Raw genomic sequence first — 27,811 nt, 5'->3', positions numbered from 1 at the left:
CTAGGGAAACAGCGGAGACGGTGTCTGACAACGCGGAGTTTATTAGACGAGCGAGTCGGTCCCTCGATCCTCAGTCTGTTTCAATCCTAACTTGGAAAGAACATTAGAAGCTTCCTCTAGAGTCTCGGTTATGATCATGAGATCAGCCTGATAGCACTTTACATCACTTTAGTGTTCATGCTCGAGAATAACAAACTTTTCGGAAATAAGAAAACAAAATAATGAAGTAGGGATTTTCTTTAATCTGAGAGATGAGCAAACATCAGTTTTATTACTCAGATTGAAAATATTTAAATAATTAGATTTTAGTCTACTAAAATTTGATATAACTGATAGTATATCATTGTTATTGTGTTGGTTTTGTATCTTTACATTTTATTTTATTTGTTCCACTGCTACAGTTATATCATTTTATTGTTAGTCCGTCATAGTTTACTTTTTGTTATAGTTATTTTTATTGTTAATTATTTATAGTTCATTTAATTATTTTATTTCTATTTTCTCCTTCAAAATTTATAGAATAATAAACTTATTATTATTACATTATTGTAATCGTTACTTTTGCTTTTATTGTTATTGTTTATTTCCAAGTTAATTTACTACTATATACCTTCCTAGTACATAGTTTTATATTTTTTATTACTTGCAATGCCAAACAGATGTTATATTGTGAAGAGTCAGTTTTCTGCTAACATTTTTTTATATATAATAATTATGATGGAAATAGTGTTATGTTTGTGATATAAAAATTTCTCCTTTTTCCATTGGGTTCAAAATTGATGGTGGTGGAAGATAGAAATGGACTGCAAAATGTTTCAAAACGTGTAAATATTTTACTGTCAACTAGTTTTCCCAAGAGTCTTGTGAAGCGCATTGAGATCTGTGCCATTTATGTATTGTTATAATGGCCAGAATAAAGAGTTTAGAACTGAAATTTGAACTTGAAGTTCGACATCAAGTAGACATATAACAACACTCTTGCCAAGAACACTCACCAACTACCATTTTCGTCAACCGGAAGATGCTGTGTCAGCGATTCTCATTTATTTGAATCTCATACAACATGATTGTGCCAAAGTTGTTCCTATGCAATAGTGCTCAGTTGGCTACAAAGTTAAGGTGAGCTCAACATCGCGGAGACGGACAGATACTGACTGACGTAACAACACCCATGTCATGAACAATTCTCCCAACTGCTATTCTCGTCCGCGAGTATAACTATGCGAATCTCATATCACATTACATTTAAATTGTCCAATATAATTATACGTATAAATTGTTAATCACACGTTAACGAATTACACGAAAAAAATAGTCTTGTAGGTTTTATTACATATGGAAGTTTTAATTAATGTGTATTTTTAATCAGATTTAGTCAATTAAAACAAAACAATCAAATGGTAAATTACGGCGATCAAAGAGCAAGGTAGTGAATCTAACTAACATTAATTCATTCCACGTTGACATGTTCAATTAAATTTACGATGAGGAGGCCGACTGTTATGAGCGGAGTAATAATTGGATTTAGGGATGTAAAAGTTACTCTTCTTTGTAAAGTATACTTTCATCCAGTGAGACAGTTGTTTATCATTGTAACACAAAAATAATTGCTAGATATTTTACTAAATGTTGGATTCTCTTCTAACAACATCGTTGAATATATCTTCACACAGTGAGAGTGACAACCATGCGATTATCAGAGCCGAGGATATCGACTGTTATGTTTAATGTGGAGGGAGACACGTGGCTCCGGGCTCCCCACCTCGACAGCAATACGCACTACTGGCCCCTCGTCCTAATGAGCGCCGCACGTCTTCACAAAAATCAATTACAGAGAGCACCAGGCCACAACACAATGTGGAGAGGGCACGCGTCTATAGCGATAATTAGAGCTGACTTGCGACTAACTCGATGTGCAAGAGAGGCAAGGCGAGGCGAGGCGAGGAGCAACATCGGCTCTCCAGTCTACTGCAACTAGGTCAAGTGGGTTGGAAAACTGAGCTGAACCGCTTTAGAATAAGTAAGTCCAAGGAAACTCTGTGTTAATAGCAAGCTACTATCGGAGATAATAGTTATGAAACAGACTATATACTCTACCACGGCCATATGGCCTGTCAACATCGGCTCTCCAGTCTACTGTAACTAGGTCAAGTGGGTTGGAAAACTGAGCTGAACCGCTTTAGAATAAGTAAGTCCAAGGAAACTCTGTGTTAATAGCAAGCTACTATCGGAGATAATAGTTATGAAACAGAGTATATACTCTACCACGGCCATATGGCCTGTCAACATCGGCTCTCCAGTCTACTGCAACTGGGTCAAGTGGGTTGGAAAACTGAGCTGAACCGCTTTAGAATAAGTAAGTCCAAGGAAACTGTGTTAATGGCAAGCTACTATCTGAGATAATGATTATAAAACAGGATATATACTCTACCGCGGTCATATGGCCTGTCAACATCGGCTCTCCAGTCTACTACAACTGGTTCAAGTGGGTTGGAAAACTAAGCTGAACCGCTTTAGAATAAGTAAGTCCAAGGAAACTGTGTGTTAATGGCAAGCTACTATCGGAGATAATGATTATAACACAGGATATATACTCTACCGCGGTCATATGGCCTGTCAACATCGGCTCTCCAGTCTACTGCAACTGGGTCAAGTGGGTTGGAAAACTGAGCTGAACCGCTTTAGAATAAGTAAGTCCAATAGCAAGCTACTATCGGATATAATAGTTATGAAACAGACTATATACTCTACCACGGCCATATGGCCTGTCAACATCGGCTCTCCAGTCTACTGCAACTGGGTCAAGTGGGTTGGAAAACTGAGCTGAACCGCTTTAGAACAAGTAAGTCCAAGGAGACTCTGTGTTAATAGCAAGCTACTATCGGATATAATAGTTATGAAACAGACTATATACTCTACCACGGCCATATGGCCTGTCAACATCGGCTCTCCAGTCTACTACAACTGGGTCAAGTGGGTTGGAAAACTGAGCTGAACCGCTTTAGAACAAGTAAGTCCAAGGAGACTCTGTGTTAATGGCAAGCTACTACCGGAGATAATTATTATGAAACAGACTATATACTCTACCACGGTCATATGGCCTGTCAACATCGGCTCTCCAGTCTACTGCAACTGGGTTGGAAAACTGAGCTGAACCGCTTTAGAACAAGTAAGTCCAAGGAGACTCTGTGTTAATGGCAAGTTACTATCGGATATAATTATTATGAAACAGGATATATACTTTACCATGGCCATATGGCCTGTCAACATCGGCTCTTCAGTCTACAGTCCTTTTTTCTTAACGACGTTCTATTCCAGACAATAATGTAAAAGCTAAAAATAATTATTGTAACATTAAACATATTTTATTAAATAAGCGTAGCATTATAATAACGTATTTCAAAGGACATAATTAATAACAATAATTTTTTTGTAGATTGCAACTAGTAACATTTCACGTAAATATGCATTTTAAATGTCAAATAACGACAAAAAAGGAAAACGTCTTCAAAATAAAATACATCTTGTTAAAAACAACTTACAACATAAGCATACCAGGCTCTTACTTGTTTCTTGGCTCTAACATGCCATTTAGTTGCCTTGGATGAGAACAACTGTTGATTATTAGATCAAAATTTACTAGTAGAGTTAAAGTCCACTTTTATTATCTGAAGTGAAAAGGACAAAATTGAAGAATACTTAAGAGATAACACAATACAAATGGTTTTAATTATAATAAGTAATACTTCTGAAACTGTTAAGAGTTTTTACTGTAGAACATTTTCATACATATATTTAATAGATTTATAACGTTTTGTTTAACGTTTTACATCACGTATTCATCTTAATAATATGTTGTTAGTTAGGTTGTACACAAAATTTCACTCCCATGTTCAAATATAAGAATTGGATTTTAGAGAATATTTTAACTCACAAAACCACACTACGCTGTTTTCAACTGCTAACTGAGGCAAATACCACTTAAGGTTTGTCCTTCTACTTTACCACAATTACCGTATTTACTATCTAACATTTATTCAAATAGTAAGTTGCCTACACATGCTGTTTATTTTCCATGTTTACAATTACGCGTTTGTTTAAGATAAGAATACTCCCAACTACCGTTGAGAACAAATGGGACAACCTCTTTCTATTTATGCAATAAAATATAATGCTTTATTTTACGGCTTTTCCAATGAGATGACGAAATAGTTTAAGTTGCTTGTAAGAGAGAAATGATCCTTACAATTGGCAAATATAACAAGTGTCAATGCTGGCCAAATTTCTCGACTATTTTACAGAAACATACAGAAAAGGTCTTAATAAAATAAGTCCACAGTATCTTTTGCAGTTCGGGTTTCATTAGTAGTTAAGCTTGCTATAATAAGTATATAAATCTTTACTGTATTAAATTCCTCGAAACAAATACGGTGGAAGTCTTAAACAAGGATCCAAAGTAAAGTTGTAAGTTTGCAAAGTTATAATATACAATATGTCGTGAAGATACAAAGTTTGTTCACTCGAGGATACAACAAGTGACTCCGGCGGTGATAAAATGGGCGTACGTCTTTATCTCTTTGTTTTATAGTAAGTGAATTTACAGTTAGGTAGCAAAACGTAAGGTATTATTATCCCAAGTGTTCGTAAGACACTTTTATCAGTTACAATATTACTATTTAAAAGTTAAATTTAGTACTGTTGTGTTTTTATATACAGCATTATAATAGGGATAACAAAGAAATTTGTTTTAATCGAGTCCTAATAAACCAGATTTAACGAAGAAAGTCATAAGGATTACACCACGTTAAGTGAAATGTCTACCAAATGATGTCAAAGGCAAGAGTTCTGCGAGTCTGGCGGAATACCGACACCTTTTAGGTGTGAGAACGCATTCCACATCGTCACTTTGATGTTGTTAGGCAAGATCTCAGAGCGAAGTTTACAAGAGGGTCGTTGCGAACAGGTTCCATCTGCGAAAACCGTTAAAAATACACCTTATATAGTAAAACTCTCGTTATAAGTCACAAAAAGGAAACGGGACAAATGATCCATCCGTAGGTGGGTCGGTTTTATAACAGTTATAAAAGCGTAATTAATTAGCTGTAGCGGTGACGGTCCATTAGAGGACATTACAAAGCTCTATAAAACGGTAGGTGCGTGCTGCTATAGGACGGACAATGGTTCAGCGTGATAATTGCATGCATCAGGCTACGGGCTACACACACTTTCAATCTGCTGTAATCGTGCGCCACACAAAACCTCAAATAATCCGAGCGAGATGAATCAATTATCATATCCCCTATGTGTGTTCTATACAAATCATTATTTGCACATAAACGCCACTAGTAATCTTCAATCGGACACAGCTTGATTAAATCGAAGCGACCTCGATGAGTTCGTATTTAACTACGTGAACTATTTTTGATCAAAATAAAATCCAGTTGGATCATTCAGATGGATTTAATAGTTGATTCGATGTCTTCAAACAAATATTTCTAAGAAGAATAGAAATATCAAATCAATTGACATAAATCTAATATAACCTACAGACAAGACAATCAAGAGGTATAATAATTTATAATTTGCTGTTACGCGTTTTTAATTTTAATCAGTAGCAGACAGGGAGAAATATGAACATTAACTTCTAAACGCAGCCTATATCAAACAATGTCAGATCAAGAACAATGGTAAATTGCTGAGTGTACTTACCGCGTTGCTGTGCGTTTGGTCAGTCTTTAATTCCTTGTGGTTGGAGAACTGCACGTACACCGCATGACCCCTGAGCTGAGCCATGCACGAGGTGAAGTAGGTAACCATGGTCGAGGCCGCCACTTCGTCCGCCATCTCCAGGAACGCCTGGAACACAGGACACAGGTAAGATTATAACAAGAGCATTGATGTGCCCATTGAGTTTAGCCATACACGAGGATGAAGTAGGTAACCGAGGTTGAGTTCGAAACTTCAAGAATATGAGAAACCCAAAATCAATATACTATAACTGTATATATGTATTGACGTATTAACATTTCGTTATATCACAAAATAAAATTCTTAAAGTTATTTAACATATTTAAGAAATTTAGAGTTATTATTCTGACGAAATAGTACCGCTGAAATCCACTGCTATGAGTTATCTAAAATATTTTGCTACAAAAAGCAACTTTTTGTTGCCAAAAAAGAGATTGTTCATTGAAACGTCTTGAAAACAAAAATCAACAAATCAAACATTTTTGTTGAAGAACGGTCCAGTACATAATTACTGTGCAGCAACGAGTAAGTAAGTCTGGCTCAGTTGTAAGCTTTAACTACGTAAGCCTAACTCTGTCAAATACTGTATGACACTGAGTAGATAACTTGGACTCAGTAAATGGATCTCAATCCGCTTTACATTTCAGTTGTAATTGATCAAAAAGTAGATTCAATATTAAACAGTCTGTTTTGAGTGACACGTCACTCTTCAGCACAAACAGCGAGTGAGTGGTACAGAGTCTGACACAAGCAATCTGCACATACAGTTATAAAACAGGCCGATAACGCGTTCATTTCCTACATGTCCTTCCCAATCCGAATCTCGGAGTTGGTTAAAGGCAATTTTACTGTTTTCCGGCTGTACCACTACGCTACCCGGCTCGGTCTGGATGGAAAACGACTACGTTAACTAAAATTTAAACATTGTTCATAAAGGTTGTGATTTTTAAAGGAAAATGATACAAACAACACGTTGCCATTAATATTAGGTTTAATGAGTATTTTGAACAATATTATCCAAGCGTCTTCATACATTTTAAATATATTTTTTAAACTTTACATGCCAGATGAATGTAATTCGTTTGGTTTAATTACAGAGACAAAACAAATTAGTCATTTATAACATCGTATAATATTGTTTTATGAAAAGAGCAATAAAGCGATATTATTTCATAACTGATAAAATCAGAAGACGACTTATGAAATGAAACTTTTCATTATCTTGTCCAAACAATCCCAAGGACTCATTTAACCATTTTGATTTGATGTTAAAACGTCGGACAAAAAGTAGCCCAAGTCAAACAAAAATCCACCGACCGTCGGTTATTATTCCTTCTGTCGTCCGAATGACCCCGGGGGGTGAGCAAACTTCTTTATGAATACCGTAATGACAAGGGTTATTAATTCACTGTGGACTCATTAAAGGACATTGAAGTAGTATTCACGACGGAGAGGGTGGAGGGTGGAGGAGAAGTGCAAAGCCAAAAGTGAAGTGGATCGAGTGGCAGTCACGCTCGGGCGACCACCGACACTAATCGACAAAGACTTGATGGCACGCTCGACTGCCGGACGCGGAAACAAAGAGGAACAAATCGATTTGTCTAAATCCGTATCTTCTTGTTGAACAAAACGATAAGGGAAGAGCCCGGCTAGAGAGGGGGGGATTACTGCTTACCACCAACTTTGACAGAAAACAATGGGCTCTTTATGAGTCGCAGTCGGTTATAAAGTTAGCGCTGCTGCCACAACAATGACAGGGATTACATCGGTTTCAGGGCCGGCCTAGTTATCGAGTTGTGGAACGTCGTCTCGCCGCCACGCCGCGCTGTCTCAGACACTGGACAACATAATTGCTGGGCTTTACTCCGTTACGTTCAATATTGATTGCCGGGTTAGTTGGGTCGGTAAAGCAAGGGACTAAGGGCAAAGGCGGTCTCGCAAGCAAAGCAAATTCATAGATACGTGTATTCATTCCAGTACTGATCAACGCGACGTTTCATTTAAATTAATCTAAAAAAATGTGAATAAATCCGCAACACTTATTTACAGTATTAACATTATTACTTTCTGTAAAACATCGATACAATTAAAACAAACTTACGTTCTCAAGCTTTCAACTCGAAAAAGCAGCCACCTGAGAGTACGGTCTCGACGTTTGGACGGGTTAGGTCTAGTGCACTTTACCGACTCCGTCCCTCTATAGTACGGCTGATATACGAGAAATGTTTTGGTAATTACATTTCAGGAGTCACAGTAGTCAGTTTTGTTTAATCATTCAGCTATATTTATAATTTATAGTCGACCGCCTTTAATACTCGTATCTGTCCAACGCCACGTCTAAACTCGTCCTACACCCTTAAATAAACACAACAACATTCATTAACGCACAGCTACCTTAACTCTTCAATCAGCTGATTATATAACCGTCCACGGCCAGAGTGACCAGGCTTGGATGTGGAGGTTTACACACCTTGATCAATAACCTGAATGCAGTGCTGCAATACAGTGGTATTACTAAACGAATATAAAAAGAATCCAATAATTTACAACGTAGATTCCATAGCAATTTGGCAGGAGTTAAACCATGGATTTAATATTTATTAAAATAAAGTGACAATATCAATTGGTTTAGTTAATACTTTAGTTCACTTTTTAACATGGATTTGTCAAACTTATAATAAAAATTACTAAACATACTAAAAATTAAAATTGGATACTCAACATGAAAAAACAATGAAGAAATGTCGATCACTTAAGTGACTACAAAATGTTATTTCATCTGCCTCTCCGCACGTTCTCTCGAAAACGAACTAACCCATATAGACTTGAAATGTTGCATAAATGTCAGTAACAAGATGTGATTTCAGCCCATTCGTCCGTTGTCTCTCTCTAGTTCACCCAATTGTAATATTTGAACACTGCTATCAACACTTAATGAACAAAAATGGAAATGTGTCATGTGACAAAATATCTCCAATGAGTTTATATATATATATATATATATATGCATAAATTAATTTAATTTAATACATTTTCAAATATAGTCATTACTACTTTTACAATGCACTGTACAGAATTGTCTAGGAACAGTTTATTGATGGTAATGCGGGCTTCGTAAGCCAGTGCAAAATACTCATAAGCTGAACGTTTGATTTGGAGGTAATAAAGGCTAGCTGGTAGTTTTCGAGATAAAAGTCATAGGAAAGAATCTGACGGCTTAACAACATTGCCTTGTAATGTAATACTGAAACGAATTAGCAGGAAGTTTTCAGCTCAGAAACAAGCGGGGAAGAGAACAAAGTGAATTAGAGGAGGTCTTGTATCAGCAACGTTTTTGGGGTGGATAGTAGACCGCAAAACCGGCCGGGGGAGGGGGTGGATGGCCGCGGGCAAGAAACCATCATTAGCAGCAGCTACCGCCCCCCGCCAGCGACGAGACGTACAGTAGAGAGCCAACATCCGCGGATCGTAATATGTCTATTACACAGCATACAATTACTACAATACGTCACAAATGGTCATTTATGCGCCGCGCCGGAGGTCAGGACCGAGCCACAATGGGTGAAAAGAACACACAATGGTCGTAGATGCCGCGACGTCTCGCTTCATCAGGCGTCTCCTCGGTCCCGCCCTTGTAGATTGTACCCGCAACATCACAAGCAACAACACGTGTTCTGCGACTAACCAAACTGATATTGAATAAAATAACACAAAACATTTTTCATTAGGAAGTATAATTTGCTTGGATCTCAAATTACAAATATCCTAGTTTGAAATGATTTTACAAGTGATTGATATAATAGAGAAAAAGTAACTACTTGAATATGATGAGAATATTTAACCTAGAAAAAAGATGTAATTTATTCATTGATTGCATTTGAAGTAAAAAAAGGTTACTCAAAGTTTTTTTGTGGAACCTCTTTGTTAATTAATTATTAATTTTGTTTGGGAGATAAAGTTAAAATAATTAATCCCAAGGCAAGTATTGATGTTTTCTTAATTGAAATAATATGCTGAACTACGATATCGTTATTCAGTGTTGATTGAACTGGTATTAGTTACTATTTAAATTACGTAAAGATGCTAATTTTTTTATTAATATTATGTGAGCTTGTTTCATAACTAATACCTTTTAGTGACACGCACAATATGTCTTGGGCGAAACCACAACACATGTAGGATATAAATTAGGACAAAACATGAGAGTTTTCATCACGAAGCCGTGAGGACCAGGAAGTACGCGGTATTACACGGTAAATCAGAAGAAGGGTGTAAAAGTAAGCCGTAGCAGGGGGGAGACACAAATCAAGAGGTGACTGAGAGAAGGTACCCCCGGGGCCGCGATATATGCAGACCTCGAGGAATAAATCAGTGGCCGTGGACATAGTGAGCTTCTGCCGTGCTGTTACCTATTTCTCAGTGGAGGCGACCTAGATTATAACATCTTCTCGTTACAGTTTTTAATTAACCGCTTATGAAAAATAAGTTTGCAGTATATTCAGAAATGTAATTTTCGAAATCTATTTGCAACTCTTATTATTTACACGACATTAAACACGAACTACCTAAAAAAGGTGGAAAATAACTTGCGATTGCCAACTGACCAACCAACTTAACAAAACAAAGACAGTCCGGTGTAGAATATACTGGTATAAATTCTGCAAGTTGTGAAATCCATGAACGTTTATTTATGAATGAATGAGTAAAGTAGACCAACCCCGTTGATGCAAGATAATTTCAGCCCGCTAGTTTCATTGAAATCAACCTGATGAATTAGTTGCAAGCGTTTGGGAGGTAGCATATCATGACTTAATAAACTCTTTCTTTCCAATTTGCTGTATAGTTTGAAATCATACCCACTAATTCGAAGAGGGTTTGACAAATTTCGGGGAAAATTTAGTCCCAATTAGTCAACTCAAACTCGATGTGTAAAAGTCACATTTTTTACTCCAAGCAATCTATCAGATAATGGGTCAATAAGATGACTATGATTCAAACATCGAGATACTAGAGCGGGTAGTTGGAGATGTCTTAAGGTACCAGAGAACTTAACGTCATTTCGACGAAAACTTACAGTTTCTTACACCATGAATTCTAAAATTTTAGCACAACAAATCATTGCAGTAACAGAAATAATAGCGGATGGCAAATACAGAGCAGAGCGTTTCCTGGGAATATGGACATACAAAATGATTGGTTTACTCTGCGGCCAAAGCACTCAGTTGGCTAAGCAATAACATAGTGCCAGTTTATATCATGATGATGTTTTTAGGAACTTATTATACAGTTACGAGATGGGTTTTACACCGATACCTCTGGATTCATGTTTTTACACCGATAAGATATCAATTGGTTGACCAGGGTTATAACTGTTCGGTAGTGAAGTGGGGTAGGCAGTAGGTGGACATATCGCAATGCTGATTACCTTTACGTCCGGAAATGATAGAACTCTCGGGAAATGAAGATGGCGCTCCACTGCTATGACAGTTTTTACACCGATACGATATCAATTGATAAGATATCACTTGGGTGACCGGGGTTATAACTGCTCGGTAGTGAAGTGGGGTAGGCAGTGGGGGGACATATCGCAATGCTGATTACCTTTACGTCCGGAAATGATAGAACTCTCGGGAAATGAAGATGGCGCTCCACTGCTATGACAGTTTTTACACCGATACGATATCAATTGATAAGATATCACTTGGGTGACCGGGGTTATAACTGCTCGGTAGTGAAGTGGGGTAGGCAGTGGGGGGACATATCGCAATGCTGATTACCTTTACGTCCGGAAATGACAGAACTCTCGGGAAATGAAGATGGCGCTCCACTGCTAGACAGTTTTTACACCGAGACTTCCAAAGACGGGAGAAAGGGACGGCGGTGAAACCGGAGATGGAAATAAAGACTCGCAAATTAAACAAGACAGTGTTGCATACCTTGCCCGCCCCGCCTCGTCAACTGCGAATATAATTTTGTCGTCGCAGTCGTTTCGTTTGATGTCTAAATAACGGCCAAATGTTTATTCCTCTCTTTTAATCACGGCAATATAATTACGGTATACTTTGTGACGGGAACCCATTGAATAGCGACTGGTAAACATTTGTGCACTTCTTACCTGTAATGACAAATTTATATAAATTACAACTACCACTATGCGTTACAATGTAAGTTGGTTTATTGTCTTTAACGTTGTTACATAAATGACCATTCTGTAATATGGACAATTTGGATAAGTAGTATATTATTTAATATATTTACAATTATTATTGAATTAACTTTGACAGGTGTCTACTGATGTAAGTGCTTATTCCGCAGACAAAATGAAGGGAGTAACGTTACGTTCACAAGAATTATACCATGAAGTCAAGAATAATATTATAAGTAAAATACTAACGAGTAGGGTAAAACAATAATGTCGTTACTACGTTACTATTCAGTCACATTTACAAGTGAAGGGCTCGCAAGACGCGTTTTACTCTGGTTGGTTGCCAGAAAACTTGGCAAATTTAAACACGCCCTTACAATAGAGCTTTCATACTGATGAGTCGTGGGGTGCATTAGTTCAATACAACATCGCCAGGTGACGGCCTCGGCGACAAATCTGAAATTGCAACGAGCAGATGAATTGAAAAGTGCGATGAAAATAGCACTAAACTCTTTGAAAAATTACAAATATCTTGAGAGCATATATGACGGATATATATTTTGACTTGTAGATGCATGTACTTTTGTTAGGTATTATCTATTATTTTCACTGATAATTATAAAACTTCGTGTAATTTAAATATTACGAGTAACTAAGTGATTATCAAATATAATTATATTTCTAAAGAACATTCGTACATTGCACAGTGTACATTGCAGTTTTTACATAACTAGATTCTGATTAAAATTTTAAATAAAAAAAGTTAAATAGGACAACACAACTCTTGTGAATATTACAGTGTGGAAGATTGAAACACAAACTTGATTATTGAATAGTGGCACGTATCTTGGCGTCCACACATATACAGTAAAAGATATGATAGACAAAAAGTCACATATATGAAAATCCACTATAAAGACTGAAAATGCAACTTGTGTAATCAAACAAATGAGATAAAATAAACATATAAAGCAGACTTTTACAACGTTATGATTATATTTAGCCCTTTGAAGACTTCCAAGTAAAACAATGCACCACAGGTACATTTATTTGAGATGGGAGCGGGTTAACATTTGAAAAAGATTATCAACATAAACTTTAAAAATACAACGTGATTAGTATTCAACAAGAGTCAAAGGCATTCATTAGTACTGTACAATGTTTTCTAGAACCATTAATAAATAAAAGGTACAAACAACATTTTCATAATAATTTCCTCCGAAGAGTTCAATACGAGAACTAGATTTTCATTTTTCAATTGGAAGTTAAAATTCTAAGTGAGAATTTATTTTGTATTTTAAACTTAAACTCTAGTCTCATTTATTCCCGAGCATTGAAATATTTCTATTAATATTTTAACGTGCGAAATCGAAATTTTAGTTTAGGTTGATTAAAATTAATCAATAATAAAAATGTACAATTTCAAGCTTAATCATTGATTTTTCTACCCTCTCCACTGATATAGTGTAAAAAGAGTTGTGGACTTATAACCATGTACGACTCTTGAGTTGTGGTAATCCCTCCTAAGAACCATAGTGGTAGCATACAAAATACTGTGTGTGGTGTAAGACAATTAAATTACGGCATGCATATTTTGGTTTACTAACAGTACTAAATAATTTCAATTTGTTATATCAAATTCTTTTTTTTAAAGGTTATATGCAAATTATATTTCCCAAATTCGCACACATAGACTATGCACCTGGACAGTCCAAATCTCAGTACTAGCCATATATGTAAGTATAAAACTACAGTTTTTCTAGATTTTGACGTGAAATATTATGTAACGTCTTACTACAGAATATATGAATTGGCGAAATTAGAAATTCTCTTCACGGGATTCTGAAAGAGGATGAGATAGGTATCCTCAATATGAGGGAAGTGGCGTACACACAGTCCATGAAAGTGGTGAGTACACGCTTCAATCACGGAGTAACGACCGAGGGTGAGTGGGGGAGGGGGGAGTATCGGTTTATGGGTAGTAAGCAACAGGACGGGCAATAAAAGTCGGGTAGATCATTAAACAGAGAAGACATGGACAGCGCAGTGCGGTGCCGCCACCCCTTGGACGCGATGTATGTGGTGTGTAATGATATAATAACATTGTCGGTGGCGGATATCACGTCTGAGACGGCGCGTCGGATTGTATTTCCGGCCTGAATCGCATCAAACTCTATTACATTACAAATTGAATCACCACGTCGCATACATGTCAAGACGTTTACCGAGACCCCACTCCTCCCTTGTTCCACCTTTAGCATCGGTAACGGCGGCATTTCTCTGTCGTAATCCTACATAGTCTCGCACTAAACTATTGTACTTCATACGTAAGAGGCATGTGATTTATACTATTTACTTTGTGACAATTCGCTAAAAAACTTGTTAACGATTGATATTTATTGCTAATAATAAAAACACATCCAATTCTAAACCGTCCTTTTCACATTAAAAAATACAATAGTAAAAATAGTACTACCAATGTACACCAAAGTTTATCAATTTCAACATTGTTGTTTCATAAGAACAACCCTAAAAAAATACCTTTTTTCTGTTCTTACATCACCAATTCATTTTTGTCAAGTTTTCAGATTATTATACACAATTCAAACATTCAAACAAGAACCATTTTAAAACATATGGTCGAATCTCTTTTCTCTGTTCCGTCAGCACCTCCTCCCGCCCCAACTTCAGGTACTCTCTCCACGCCTCGCTGCGCAACAGACAAATGGAATTTTCCAATCAGATAAATGATCGGAAATTGCATTCGATCAGCAATGTTAGGTGTGCTTTTAATTTTCCATTATCTGTTCTGTTCGGTGGAGCAGCACTTTTACCGAGGCAGCCGAGAAATGTAAACATCAGAGAATGTGATTGGTTCGGGAACAAACAACGGGACGGGTGGTATGCGGTGGTGCGGGGGCGGGGAGGTGTTAGAGGATAACACACCGCTAATGCAAACAAAACCGTACGTATATGAAGATCATCGCCGGGAAATTGAAAATTGGCACGCAAAATAGAAGCAGGCAGATACACGACCACGGCGAGACGACGCGACACACTCTCAAACTTTACCAAGTTAATGTGTATTATTATATTGCAACAGTATAAGCAACAATAACAAGTGGTTAAACTTTCGACATAAGATTTCCGGGTAACTGGCCACTAGTTCATTCCGTTGGATAAACTGTATTGTGCAGGCTATACGAGGCAACACCATCGTCCGATGTTTGTGGGGTTTAACAAGCACTGAAGAACAATGCGGCCGTCCACAATTAAAAATCAAAGAGGGTTGTAGAGGGGGAGGTGCAACAGTTCGATAAGTCCCGGCGATTACCAGCCCACGCCTTCGCCTTACAGGAAAAACCAATTTCCCTCGAGTTTTGGCAACCAGTTTGTCTAATCCAGAAGATTAATAGCCGACTGCAAGAAAACATTAGCTCTAATTTCTTCTGCTCCCGTCCGCCTGTCCCTGCCGTTAAATCAATAAACGTTTCAACAGAGAGGGGCGGGCTGAATATACATGCATGCATTGCGGCGATTGTTTTAAATCCGCCAAGATTGGAATACGACCCCTGGAGGATAAAAAGGGTCGATGGATGGTTTGCGAGGGACGGGCACTACCGTACAACACTGCGCGTGGTGGTGAAATACTGATTGACCTATTGGTTCCTGTTAAAAAATCTATTCAGCATTTCAAAAACATATTCCAGTAACCTTATTAGTTTCAGTAAATATTATCAGTTTAATTAAATTCCTTCCAGATAGTCTTAGTTTGCCATTATGGTGGAGCAGAATGTCATCTATCTTTAAGTAAATGTTGGGTATCTGTATTGTTACAAGAATTTCATGATTTTCGGTAACTACGAAAACCTCTTGTGCTTTAAATGTGCTATTTGTGGATTTAATTAGAGATCTGCTTGACGGATTTCAAAAGTTCCAAAGCTTACGTTGTTATTGTAATTTATTGACTTTTTTTTTAATTTAAAACAGGCGATTACTAAAGCCCGTGTGTTCTTCAGGAAGTTCTTCTCAAGTCAGTAACCAAGTTAACATCAGCTGAATGGTACTAGCATCCATTAACCAACGATATCATCTTATTTCTCTACAGGGGTTTACACTCGTTTATTTTTAAAACAATTTAAATAAAATGTTGCCTTTGTAAAAGCCTACTTTGTTTTTGTTTTGTTTTTAAAAATACCAGCACAGGATTGCAACAAATGAAAACTGAAAACAATTAGATTGTTCTACAACTAAAATAAATTACATTATATTATTTTAACATAACTGACTACGAATTAGTTAAAAACAAGCTCCAAATAATTTCCTTACAACATTCAAAATCAACTTTCTCTATGTGCAAAATAAATAACATGAGAAAGTAAATACGTCATGGAGGCCTACACAAGTTTGTTTCTTTAATACACCAAGACCTCTATATTGTTTTAAATTGTTTCTAAAGATTTAGTAACAATCCTGTACAGCCACAAGTCTAACAGTGTGTCGTGCTTTCGATAGAGAAAGTACACACCTGCAGTGTTGACAAACCCCTTAACACTGTTACAGTTATGTGTATAATAATAGTGGACTGCTGAGTGCTGACCGTCCCGAACCACAAATCCTACACAGTATTTAATATTTCAGCACATAACTTTACTGTTCAGAGCAAACTGTGGTCCAAGCTGCAGGCAAGGAAAGTACACAGAACAGTGTTGAGAAACCCCCTTAACTGTTACAGTTATGTGTATAATAATAGTGGACTGCTGAGTGCTGACCGTCCTGGACCACAAATCCTACACAGTATTTAATATTTTAGCACATAATGTTACTGTGCAGAGCAAACTATGTTCCAAGCTGTAAGCAGGGAAAGTACACACATCAGTGTTGAGAAACCCCTTAACACTGTTACAGTTATGTGTATAGTAATAGTGGACTGCTGAGTGCTGACCGTCCTGGACTACAAATCCTACACAGTATTTAATATTTTAGCACATAACGTTACTGTGCAGAGCAAACTATGTTCCAAGCTGTAGGCAGGGAAAGTACACACAACAGTGTCCACAAACCCCTTAACACTGTTACAGTTATGTGTATAATAATAGTGGACTGCTGAGTGCTGACCGTCCGAACCACAAATCCTACACAGTATTTAATATTTTAGCACATAACGTTACTGTGCAGAGCAAACTATGTTCCAAGCTGTAGGCAGGGAAAGTACACACATCAGTGTTGAGAAACCCCTTAACACTGTTACAGTTATGTGTATAATAATAGTGGACTGCTGAGTGCTGACCGTCCCGGACCACCGATCGTCCACAGTTTTTCACTACATAACGTTTCGGTGACAGTACTTTAGCACACAACTACAACTACAATACTATAACGAGTACAGACGTGAACCGCAAGCTGACTGATGGTGCTGACTGTCTACCATTGTCAAATGAATATTAGAAAATGAAATTCCTAAAATAATTAGGGGATTATTTATATTAAGAATGCTAATTCACGAGTTCTTAAGAACGTACGTCCATATCGTTTGATTTTATACTGCAACGTTCATTTCCCTATAGTACGATGCGGAGTCACCGGTGTGGAAGCCAATGATGTTTGTACGTTACTTTCAATATAAATTTAAACATTTTCGTACGACACAATACAACGAGAAAGATAATGTTTAAACTGTTTTACTGTTTGTTAAATAGAACAATTCTAAATATGGATGAATTAATGTTTATTCCAGCAACTGTACATGATATACACTCAAAAATTACAACAGGAATGCACTAAACAGAATTATTTTCAAACAATAGTTTTACTAATTACCTAGCTAAGGTATAAATTATATAACTAATAAAGAACAAAGGCTGAATGGGCATTCAGCCTGTGCTTGTATTGCTCAAAACTGAAAATGATCATTCTTGCAGAAGACATGCCACAGGTTCTCTCCTCACCACTCGTCATCAAGTGGCCAGACTTAGATTAGCTCTAAAACGCGTCTTCTGGAACATGAGCGATTGGAAGAAGGTTCTATTCTCAAACAAGACCAGAGTTAGTTTAGCTTCTCCAGATGGACGTTAACGTGTCTGAAAAAGGCGGAGTGAAAGATTTGACCAAGCCTGCTTTTTCCCCTAGGAAACCTATTGGAGGGGGTTCAGATGTGTTGGGGTGGTATTGGTTTTGACGCACGCAAAGATCTTGCAGCACTTCGTAGACTAGCTTTAAATGTACGAAAGTATGTGGAAAACATACTAGAAGAGCATGTAGTTCCATTTGCTTAATTTGCTTGTCCCCACTTTAAACTGATGCATGCTCGTCCGCATAAGCTGAAGCAGTCCCAGACTACTAAGGAAGATTAGTATTAACACAATAGAATGGTCACCAAAAAGTCTAACTCTTATATCACATGTTAGATACTATATAAAATAACCGGAAACAATCCCTGAATCCTTACTGCCTTACAAACCGCAGTGATCGAAGAGTGGGAGGCAATATTACAAAGAGAGATATTCAATATCTTAGTACAGGAATGAGACGGAGACTCCAAAAGTTAATACAGAAGATCAAACGTGTAAACACAAGATACTGATAAAACATTCAAACATTACACCAGACCATTAAAACAATGTGCGGACCTACTTAAACGCGATTTACCTTAATAATCTTATTTGTCATATTAGTTTTTTTCAAATATTTGAAATCAAATAAAAGAGACAAATTTAAATTAATATTACTTAATAAATCTACAACAAACTGCATATACAACAAACGATAGTGGTCGGCGACTTTTGTCCACAACTGTGTTTGACTCTTTCCTAAAAAATAAACTCGTACACGAATATTAGTTTTATACGATTGGCCAAACCTGTTCCACATATTGAAGAATGAAGTCACCTTATTGTGTCTAACGTATTGTTTCCCCGGATCAGCAGTACCGACTGAAACCGCCTTAGTTAATGGAATACCTGATGACTGCTACTCATTACTTCTCATGTGCTATTTATATTGTCTGATATATAGACTGCCTGTTGCCTAAGTGAGTGGGGACCGCCCCTCAACCGAGCTGTTAATATATCATGCCTCGCCGCCCCCACCGCCCCTGTCGTAGTTCCCACAACATTTCACCCGTTGTTCAGCTCCATCACTAACAACCAATCCGTGAAATTATATCATTATCCGAGTTCAAATTCAATAGTTCAACAATTCTTTAGGCCTAATAAAGATTACAGAAAGAGAAAAAATTGTTGAATTCTATTATGTATGATCTCAAAATGATAAAGATTCTCTCATTCCTTCTGTTGGAAATTTTTTCACGGTTTTTACGTATGCCATTATATGTTGGACAGTATAGTGTTCAATTAAATAATTAAATTCTTAATTTTTTTCAAAATACAGTTGAATAACGGATCTACATGACATTGAAAAGTGTAAATCGCATGATTCCTAAGATCAAGTATAGTGTATAGTAGCTGTTAGTAAAAATCTAGTGAACGAGTAGTCGAGGGTTAGGCTACTGTCGGCAAGACAAGAGATGGGACTTGGCTGGTCCTCCTACCTACACTACGTCTGTAGTAGTATTTAGAAGACTTCAAGATGAACAACTTCAGATATGGGAAACTAATTATATACATTCCGTGGACAGGGTAAAGAGATAGTGTACTAGTGTATATTTATTGGACTTAGAGAAACTTCAAATCAACGAACATAGATATTACTGCATTGAGAAGTTATAACATACTATACGACGAGTAAACATAGCTATTTAAACAAATTAACCAATTCATTCATTCAGTTGCAGACTGAATAAACTTGTTCCCTTATTCGAATTTAAGGAACAATTGCAAGTTGTATTTTTTATTTAGGAATAAGATTTTCTTATAGTTTCATATGTGTAGGCCCTATAACATTTTTTCTCGCAGTTGTCTGCTTTCTACAGTGTTTTTCTCGAAAAATGTAAGAATTGTAGTGTGCGACGGCAGATGGTATGAACATTATACAGCAATGAGTTTCCCGGTGATCGGTACTAAGTACGTATACATCACACAAATCGGTATTAACGAGCCTTACTTCCCGAGTCGTGAGGTGTAGGCTGACAGTAGCGCCGACGGTTAATCCGGTATATCAGCGGCGGCGATGTTTATAACAGTGACGTCAGACCGGGGGAGGGGAGGGGGTATGTTATGGAAATGGATTTGTCAGGTATTGCGGGTGCGATGGAGGAGGACGGGAGGGGAAACACAAATTGATAGCTGGAAAGACAGTATGTACATAGTGCCGGGTCGGGTATCGTCCCAGCTAACTACGAGTGACAGGCTGAAACAATTATCACGGGGGAGGGGGTGGCGCACACATACACACACACGCAACTACACGTATCCCGACCACAATTAACGTACAGGTCAGATGAGCAAACATCGATAAGTTGGTGCTGATGTCAGCATTCGCCATGTGCCAGTCCGCACAACAACTCAGCACAGTTTAGAACCGTCCCTATTCCACGGCAAACTTTGCTGTCGCACTTGACGTCTGCAGGTCATCTCCATCGTTAACATTTTCATACTATCGATTTATATAACACACACAGTGGTCGCATTACTTCTAATCTACATATTCAACGGGCTACGATAATCCAGACATGGGATTGTCTGAAATGTGTTCTAGTGTAAGTTTCGAGTTTCTTACCCGCAAGTGTGAGATCTGGGAGCCGAGTCCCGGTGGAGCAAGAACTTTTTGTAGTCCTATATATATATATATATATATATATATATATATATATATATATATATATATATATATATATATATTTATTTATTTATTTATTTTAGTTATTTATAGACACACACACACACACATTTAATTGATGATAATTTAATTTCAGGGTTTTATAAATTACCTCCTATTTAACAAAAATATAGTGGTGGCAATGATTTTTTTATAAATCTGATATTTAAATATTTTGGGATTATTCCAAGGAAAAATTTAATTTCAGAATTGTACTTTGTAAACTATACATAACGGAATTAAAATAGTCATGGATATCTTTAAAACGTTTTCTTTTCTACCTCCAGAAATTATTTATACCCATTATCATACACGAAACGCATCCTTCAAAATAATGAGATAAACCTTAATAAGTTCTTTTATTAATATTGTTTTTTTTCCTTACGAATTACACCTAAATGATACAACTCCCATACACGATCCGTAGACTGCCAAATACATAATATGTCACTGAGGCTACTGTAAGGTTATACAGTACGTGATGAGTCTGCTAGATTGTTGACAATAACAGTAGTACACACGACACGACAGTTGTGAGGGGGGGGAGGTCTGAGAGGTAGCAGGTGGGTGAGGTGGGCGCACCAAAAGGGGACGTAAATCCAAACCGACGCCTTGCAAGGATTACCGGGGCCGATCCCTGCGGGCCGCACGCCATCCAAAACGGATTTTGATCACCCGTCTCGAGATAACAACCAAAATAGTATAAACATTCAAGCGGCATCATTTGTGGTTTAGGCCGTCCCATCCCATCCGCATACAAATGAATCTGTTCATTTACAGGTAATACAGCACATTTTATAAGTTTGTGGTAACAAGACGAAATAGTAAACCTTTCGTATTGAAAGGGAACCCAACATTAATTCTTTGTGTCCCTGTTGGGTTTCAGTAGGAGATTTTCATTTATCCATAAATATGTACAATGACTATTATCGATTACGCAAAACTCAGTAAAAGTACTTTAGTCAAACTAGCTGAAGCCTGGAGAACTGGACCATATTTTGTAATCCTGCAGAAGTAACTCAAGACACTTTTCATTGGTCGATTCCTCCCTCTACGTGAGCCCCGGGTTCGTGTTATTTCAATTTATTACCTCACTCAACAGAGCCCAGAACTAATTAATGGTTTGAAGAAATGTGATTCAAGCAATCCGGACAGCTGTAGATGTCACTAGACACTACTTGCACATACAAATATTGGGAATTTTGTGATACATGTTCGTTTATCTTACCACTGTACTGGCGTTAACGTATTTACATTAAGTTGACGTATTTAATATAATTGATACTCTTAATTATTCATTGCAAATGGAAGCACTTTCAAAAACCAGACAATCAAAAGTAATGCGTGAAATCTAGTATGTTATGAATTTATTTAACAATGAACTCTGGAAACGAAATTGTAAAATTTTTGGAAATGAGTAACTACAAATTAATATTAGTAATTTATTTCCGCATAACAAGTAAAATCATTCCGATCAATTACTCGTAGGTAGGTATGTAAATATGTGTCAAATACAAGGTAGAGAGCAATAACACCGAGTGTCTACAACCTTACGCCCTACATTAATTAATATCTCCCATTGATAACGGTGGACTCTGTCGTCTTCCTCCTTCAACCCTTTGTGATTGTGATACGATATGCCGTCTGTAGGCTTGTCTCCACCTTCACCCGTCCTTTCATGTACAAATATTCGCATTATGCCGGGTGGTTCGGCTCCCCGAGTCAACAGCAACCCCTACTAACCGAACACCGATCGACTGGGAGCTAATTGAGTCAAGACACCGGCAAACTTGACAAGTCAATTTGAAAACGTTCCTGTGACCACGTTTATACGCTTATATTATGGAGTCGGTGTCCGTTAAAATATTTACACCCGAGAGAGAAGAGATTCGAGGGAACTCTTGGCGTCAAAAGACAAAGCGACTTTGCATAATTTCATGGGGGCTGAAAATAAGTTACGAAAAGATTCTTACTCGAGACACCGTTTGAAAGGCTTTTGGACAGGTTTACCGCTTCGACTCGACCTTCGCTTTCGCAAATCCTGGAAGTATTCCCTTTACACGAATAATATGTGCCGAATCTTTGAAAATTACGTGGTTTATGAATAAAATACTGGTATCGAAAACTTCCATTTACGAGGTTCTGTTTTCGGTAATTACAAACAAAACATTAACGACGTAAAAGCTAAATTCGGTATTTACTTTATAAGCGCATCGCGCCCCCGCCTGTGACATCGTCGCTCACATCAAAGAAGAGATAATGTGGGAAATAGAGGATGAAAGGGTGATACGCGGAATCAAAACGAATGGGTCCCAATAATGGAGGCACTCGGCAGGTAGCTCCCGTGCCGCTCGCTAAATCCACTGTATTATTGAAAGAAAACTAATGCGCACCCGACATTCCTAACGGATTCTGTTTGAGGGCGTCGCGTCGAGCCGTATACTGTACGAGCAGTTCATCAATAAATACAGGGCGCGCTGCAGCGTACAGCACGGTGTACACCCTGGCGTTTATTCAATAACACATTTCCACTTCAAAGTATATTCATAGCTTCAAAGTGTCTATTAACGAAATCAACAAAGTGGAGTGTGGAACGGGAGGGGGTGGGGTAAACAAACCAATCTATCACTCAATGACAGCAGATGACGTTGTGATGATTACGAATGGGTAGAGGGTGGAAGGGGAGGGGGGACCACCCCAGCGAGCTAACAATATTACCTGAGTCTCTAACCGAAATGTGTCACATCACAAAGCTCTCTCTACGGCATAATATGGGGAATTGCAGTAAGCTTTTTATAGATTATTCTTCAAAATACGGTATGTCAATTTATTGAATACGACAAACCACGAAGCGTGTCAGTATCTACGAAACTATAAATTGCACATATACAGTAGTTCATTTCGATTTTCTTATTACAGGAAAGAATGTTTTCTAGATTCAGTTTATCCCCGAGAAAACGAGAAGGAGCACAACCGAGATGGATTTTGTTCTTGTCCCGGGAGAAGAGTTTTGCGTTCCGTACTTGTTTGTACAAACTCTACCGGGATATCTTATCTACTCGTATAACCCTAACAGGTAAAGGTTGTTATTGCTTGTCCAGGTTTCCTATTTGATGGTTTGCCAAGACTGGCGACAACTTGCAAAGAAAAATCGTGAAAATTACCACAGCCATTTTTCTAGTAGAAACAGAGGAATAATTGTGCCAACTTCAATAAAAAAGTGGTAATTTTTTAGGATAACGTATTATAGTAATAACACTGTGTATAACTCACCCTGAGTCCAAAAAATACAGATAAAAACAAATCGTTAAAAATTCCGTAGTTATATTTACTTGAGATTGATTTTATACTTATATTATGCTGTTTAGAAGCGCCAATGAAAACCGAAAATAATCATTTATCTGTCCCGCAAGAACACTTAAATCAGATCGCCTGATAAAACCATACCCGAACAACCTTAAAATCCAGTACAAAACTCACAGCATGTACATTCTTGCAATTACTGCCACAGCGCCGTCCAGAGGGAATATAGCGAAGGGGAGATGGCAGGGAGCGGGGGGCGGAAAGGCGGATTTGATCATAATTTAACACAACTGAAGGTATCTGGGGTAGAGGGATAACCAACACATTGATTGCTGCTAACTCACTCACATGACGGTATATACCCCTACCGTGCCACTCATTGCTAATTAAATTGGATCTATTTCACTGAAATAACACGGCTACCTCTGCTACACTCGTGTAATTAATTAAGTGCATATTAATTAGTTAATGCACTGTTGTGCATTATATTAATTAAAATATAATTTTGGTTAGAGAATCACTGAGCAAACATGGGCCATAACTACTGTTGTTCGTGTTTTTGTGCAAGATACTACAAAACTCAGATTGGGTATAGTGCGCCACATGCAACATTTATGTTTGAACCATATCAAACCAAAGAATCACAGTAATATTGAGATAATTATATAAAACTCTCACGATCAACTAGTGTCAATATTTATTTATAATTGTAGTCCTCCTGAAACAATCACTGCGAAAAATATACACGCCCACATATGTCCCACCCCCAAGAGGCCTGTCACGCAATTAAAATTCACAATTTCATTTCAAAATTATCAATGATGCACATTGGTATCAAAATTTTTCTTGCATATGTAACCAGCCGATAAATTTGGTTTTGAGTAATACTAATTTATGATCCATATTGCGAACATTCTTTATATCAACGGAGTTTGTTATATCTGCAAAATGATAAATATACCTTTCCACATTTAACGTAAAAAACTGTAAGTTATGAATTCGATATTTTGTATCGAATCAGAAACACAGAGTAAAATTGTTATTAAAAACAGTTTAAGCCATATCAGTGGCTAAACATCTTCTAAAGAATTCTAAAGATGAGTGAAAAACTAAAACAAAGTTAAATACGGAAATACTTAGGAGCAAAAATAACACTTTTTAGGGTACGATTTCAAGATGCTAACATCAATACTAATGGCTGCAGAGCGTCATGTAAGGTATAAACTGGCTTTTGTATGTCGTTTAGACAAGACAGGTCATTGGTCAAGACACGAGGCGGCGCTTCCCTTATGCATGGACAACTACACAACTTCCGTAACAACACTATACAGAGTGTAAATATTAAGTCCTGCTACACCTGGATATATTCCAAACAGATTTAGATATTGATGCACAACCTTCATATACTAATGAAAATACTTTTTTCAGAGTTTTTGGAGGATAAAAAAATTTCCCCCACCCTTTCTAAGGGGGGTAGAAGAGGGCAACTTTCAATGTTCAAATTGCAACCCCTATCTTAATTAAACATAATTACACCCTGTATGTGCTATTTATACCGCTAGTACACAAACACAGGTTACACTGTAAAAAATCGTGGAAAGAGTTCAGACAGCAAAAATTTAACTTGATGGTAACTTTAGGTATTTAAAAACATTAATAGAAGGTTGCTTTTAACTCAGACTATGTAAAACCAAATAAATAAATATATATCTACTTTAAAAATGAATAAATTATTAATAAGATATGAGATGCAGCTGGATTAGGCTGTTAGACAGAGGTTAATAATCTAAATAAAGAAATAAGTAATTATCTAACACAATTGAAAGATATGTGTAGGATTTAACACCTAAAATGTATAGACGCACATAATACCTGTATGTCTAAAGAGAATTGATAAAGTACAAACGCAAAAAAATTTGGAACTCAATGAAAGAACCGAAATGTTGGAATAAACAAACGTTTACTCCCGAAAACAAACACAACATTTTAACAAGGTAAAAAGAGAATTTAGCGCGAGGGGAGCGTGGGGGAGAGGTATGGCACAGTAATCAATTAGTAGGGGGATGATGGATGCAGCCCAGGGGGTTCCGACAAATTCCTACCAACTCCGCCGACTTTCAATCCATCCTTATAGATCATCGCAATTAATTGAGCAGGGCCACCTTCATTTAATTACTTTTCCAATACGTTACTCGCCGTGTAAGGAACGGTAATAAAATCAACCGACCTGAACGTCTCGAGACTCCTCCTCTCTTTAATTTTACTGCACAGATCGCCTAGCGTAATCCTTGCTGCTTCGGTAGCAAAATGTATTACAAACAAACTTAACTTACATCTGCAGCTTTCTATGTTTACTAACTATCCTGTTTAGGAATAACAATCAGCCAAATCAAACCTCTCCCGGATCATTGTTTGGATGTACTAAGTAGAAGAATTTATTGGGACATGCAATCAATAATTCACAAAAGTACTCGGGTGTCTCAAAAACTGACCTTTGTACAGTTAGTTGTTAAAGCGATGCAGTTATATGTAGTGTTATTTATTATCGTTTTATTTAAAATGTGGTCTAGTCAGAGCATTTAAGATATACTGTTAAGACAGAAAATATTGAAAATATAACAAGCATTTCACGAGCAATTTTAGGCACATGTAGTGATAATATGGGCCAACTTGAAATCACGTTCTTAGAAACTCGGATAATGGTATCAATACATAATAGTTCTTTCAGGATGAATCCGAATTATGACTTAAGAAAATTACATAGATTATTTTATACTCGTGGAAAAAATTCTAAAAAAAAAAATAAATGTTACAGATTCCCAATTCCTATCGGCATATGATTAAATACTGCTGTCTAATGTTTATGTTTTAGCATCACGTCTAAAGAAACAAAGACACTGACGTTTCTGACGGCCAAGAAGTGTCCATACGCCATTTTTCGGAGGTTCAGCAATGACAACTTTGAGCCCGTCCTATTTGTTGTCGGGATACGAAGGTGTTAATTTCCATCGTCAAATTCCGACACCTCACAAAAACATTCGTGTGAAGGCGATTTCCAAGGCGAAACCTACGAAGCAGTAGGTTCCCTTCCTGGGGCTACTGATAACGCTGGTTCCTTCCCAATCTTCACTGCTTTCACAAATGCCCTGTTCACCTAGCACTCCATTACTCGTATTCTCTTCCTCATTCTGTTTTGTGATACTCGTATCTTTCAAGAACAGGTTTAAAAACAAGCAATAGAGTAAATGTTGCAATTCAATAAAAGCAGTAAACCTGAACACGAGACAAGGATACAAGACAAACGGCCGACACCGGAGAGTACCAATCCTATTTGGGCGTGCGTGCTCGCCATTCCTCCTCCTTTCCGCCCAGATTACAGGATTTTATATCCTGCGAGGATTAACGTCCTGTGTCCGCGGACCGCTCTCAAGACGGTGCCCCAATTACCCGCTGCCCTCTCTAAATCCTATTCAATGTACCGCTAGCAGCCCCTAAATGTCTTACCGGCCCCCACTTAATCCTGCCACTAACTGTAATCTACTGTGTTAAACACTGTTAAGGCGCGGCTTAACCGCCCACTTATCCTCCGATAATGCTTCGTACACACATGCTTTGTCCTACAATATCACGCGTTTGGTTTGCTAGTGGTCGGGTACAGTACTCGCCTTCTCTGCTCCTGTCATGGTCACACGAATGGGTAGAAGTGACAGAAATGCTGAGCTGCATCACTGCTCATGATTATCTAAATATAGTAATAAATTACTTAGTTTTGTGGGATACTACTCTAATCGAATGAACGTAATATAAGCAAAGCAATAATCTTGAGATTACCGATTCGGA

At 37.5% G+C, this 27,811-nt stretch overlaps 1 protein-coding gene across 8 annotated transcripts in view; it reads right to left on the bottom strand.

Moving 5' to 3' along the window:
• The window catches only part of LOC124360313 (polypyrimidine tract-binding protein 1), a 412,476-nt gene that overhangs the window by 61,106 nt on the left and 323,559 nt on the right, over positions 1-27,811 (bottom strand). For all 8 annotated transcript variants that reach the window (XM_046813832.1, XM_046813879.1, XM_046813823.1 and 5 more), the window contains one exon: positions 5,710-5,856. In XM_046813832.1, coding sequence (XP_046669788.1) covers positions 5,710-5,856 — 147 coding nt within the window. The remainder of the gene's footprint in view (positions 1-5,709; positions 5,857-27,811) is intronic.

Source organism: Homalodisca vitripennis, chromosome 1 (assembly GCF_021130785.1).
Source record: "Homalodisca vitripennis isolate AUS2020 chromosome 1, UT_GWSS_2.1, whole genome shotgun sequence".
NCBI classification, from domain to species: domain Eukaryota; kingdom Metazoa; phylum Arthropoda; class Insecta; order Hemiptera; family Cicadellidae; genus Homalodisca; species Homalodisca vitripennis.
The sequence above is the reverse complement of the archived record's forward strand: the minus strand, read 5'-3'. Positions and strand labels throughout refer to the sequence as shown.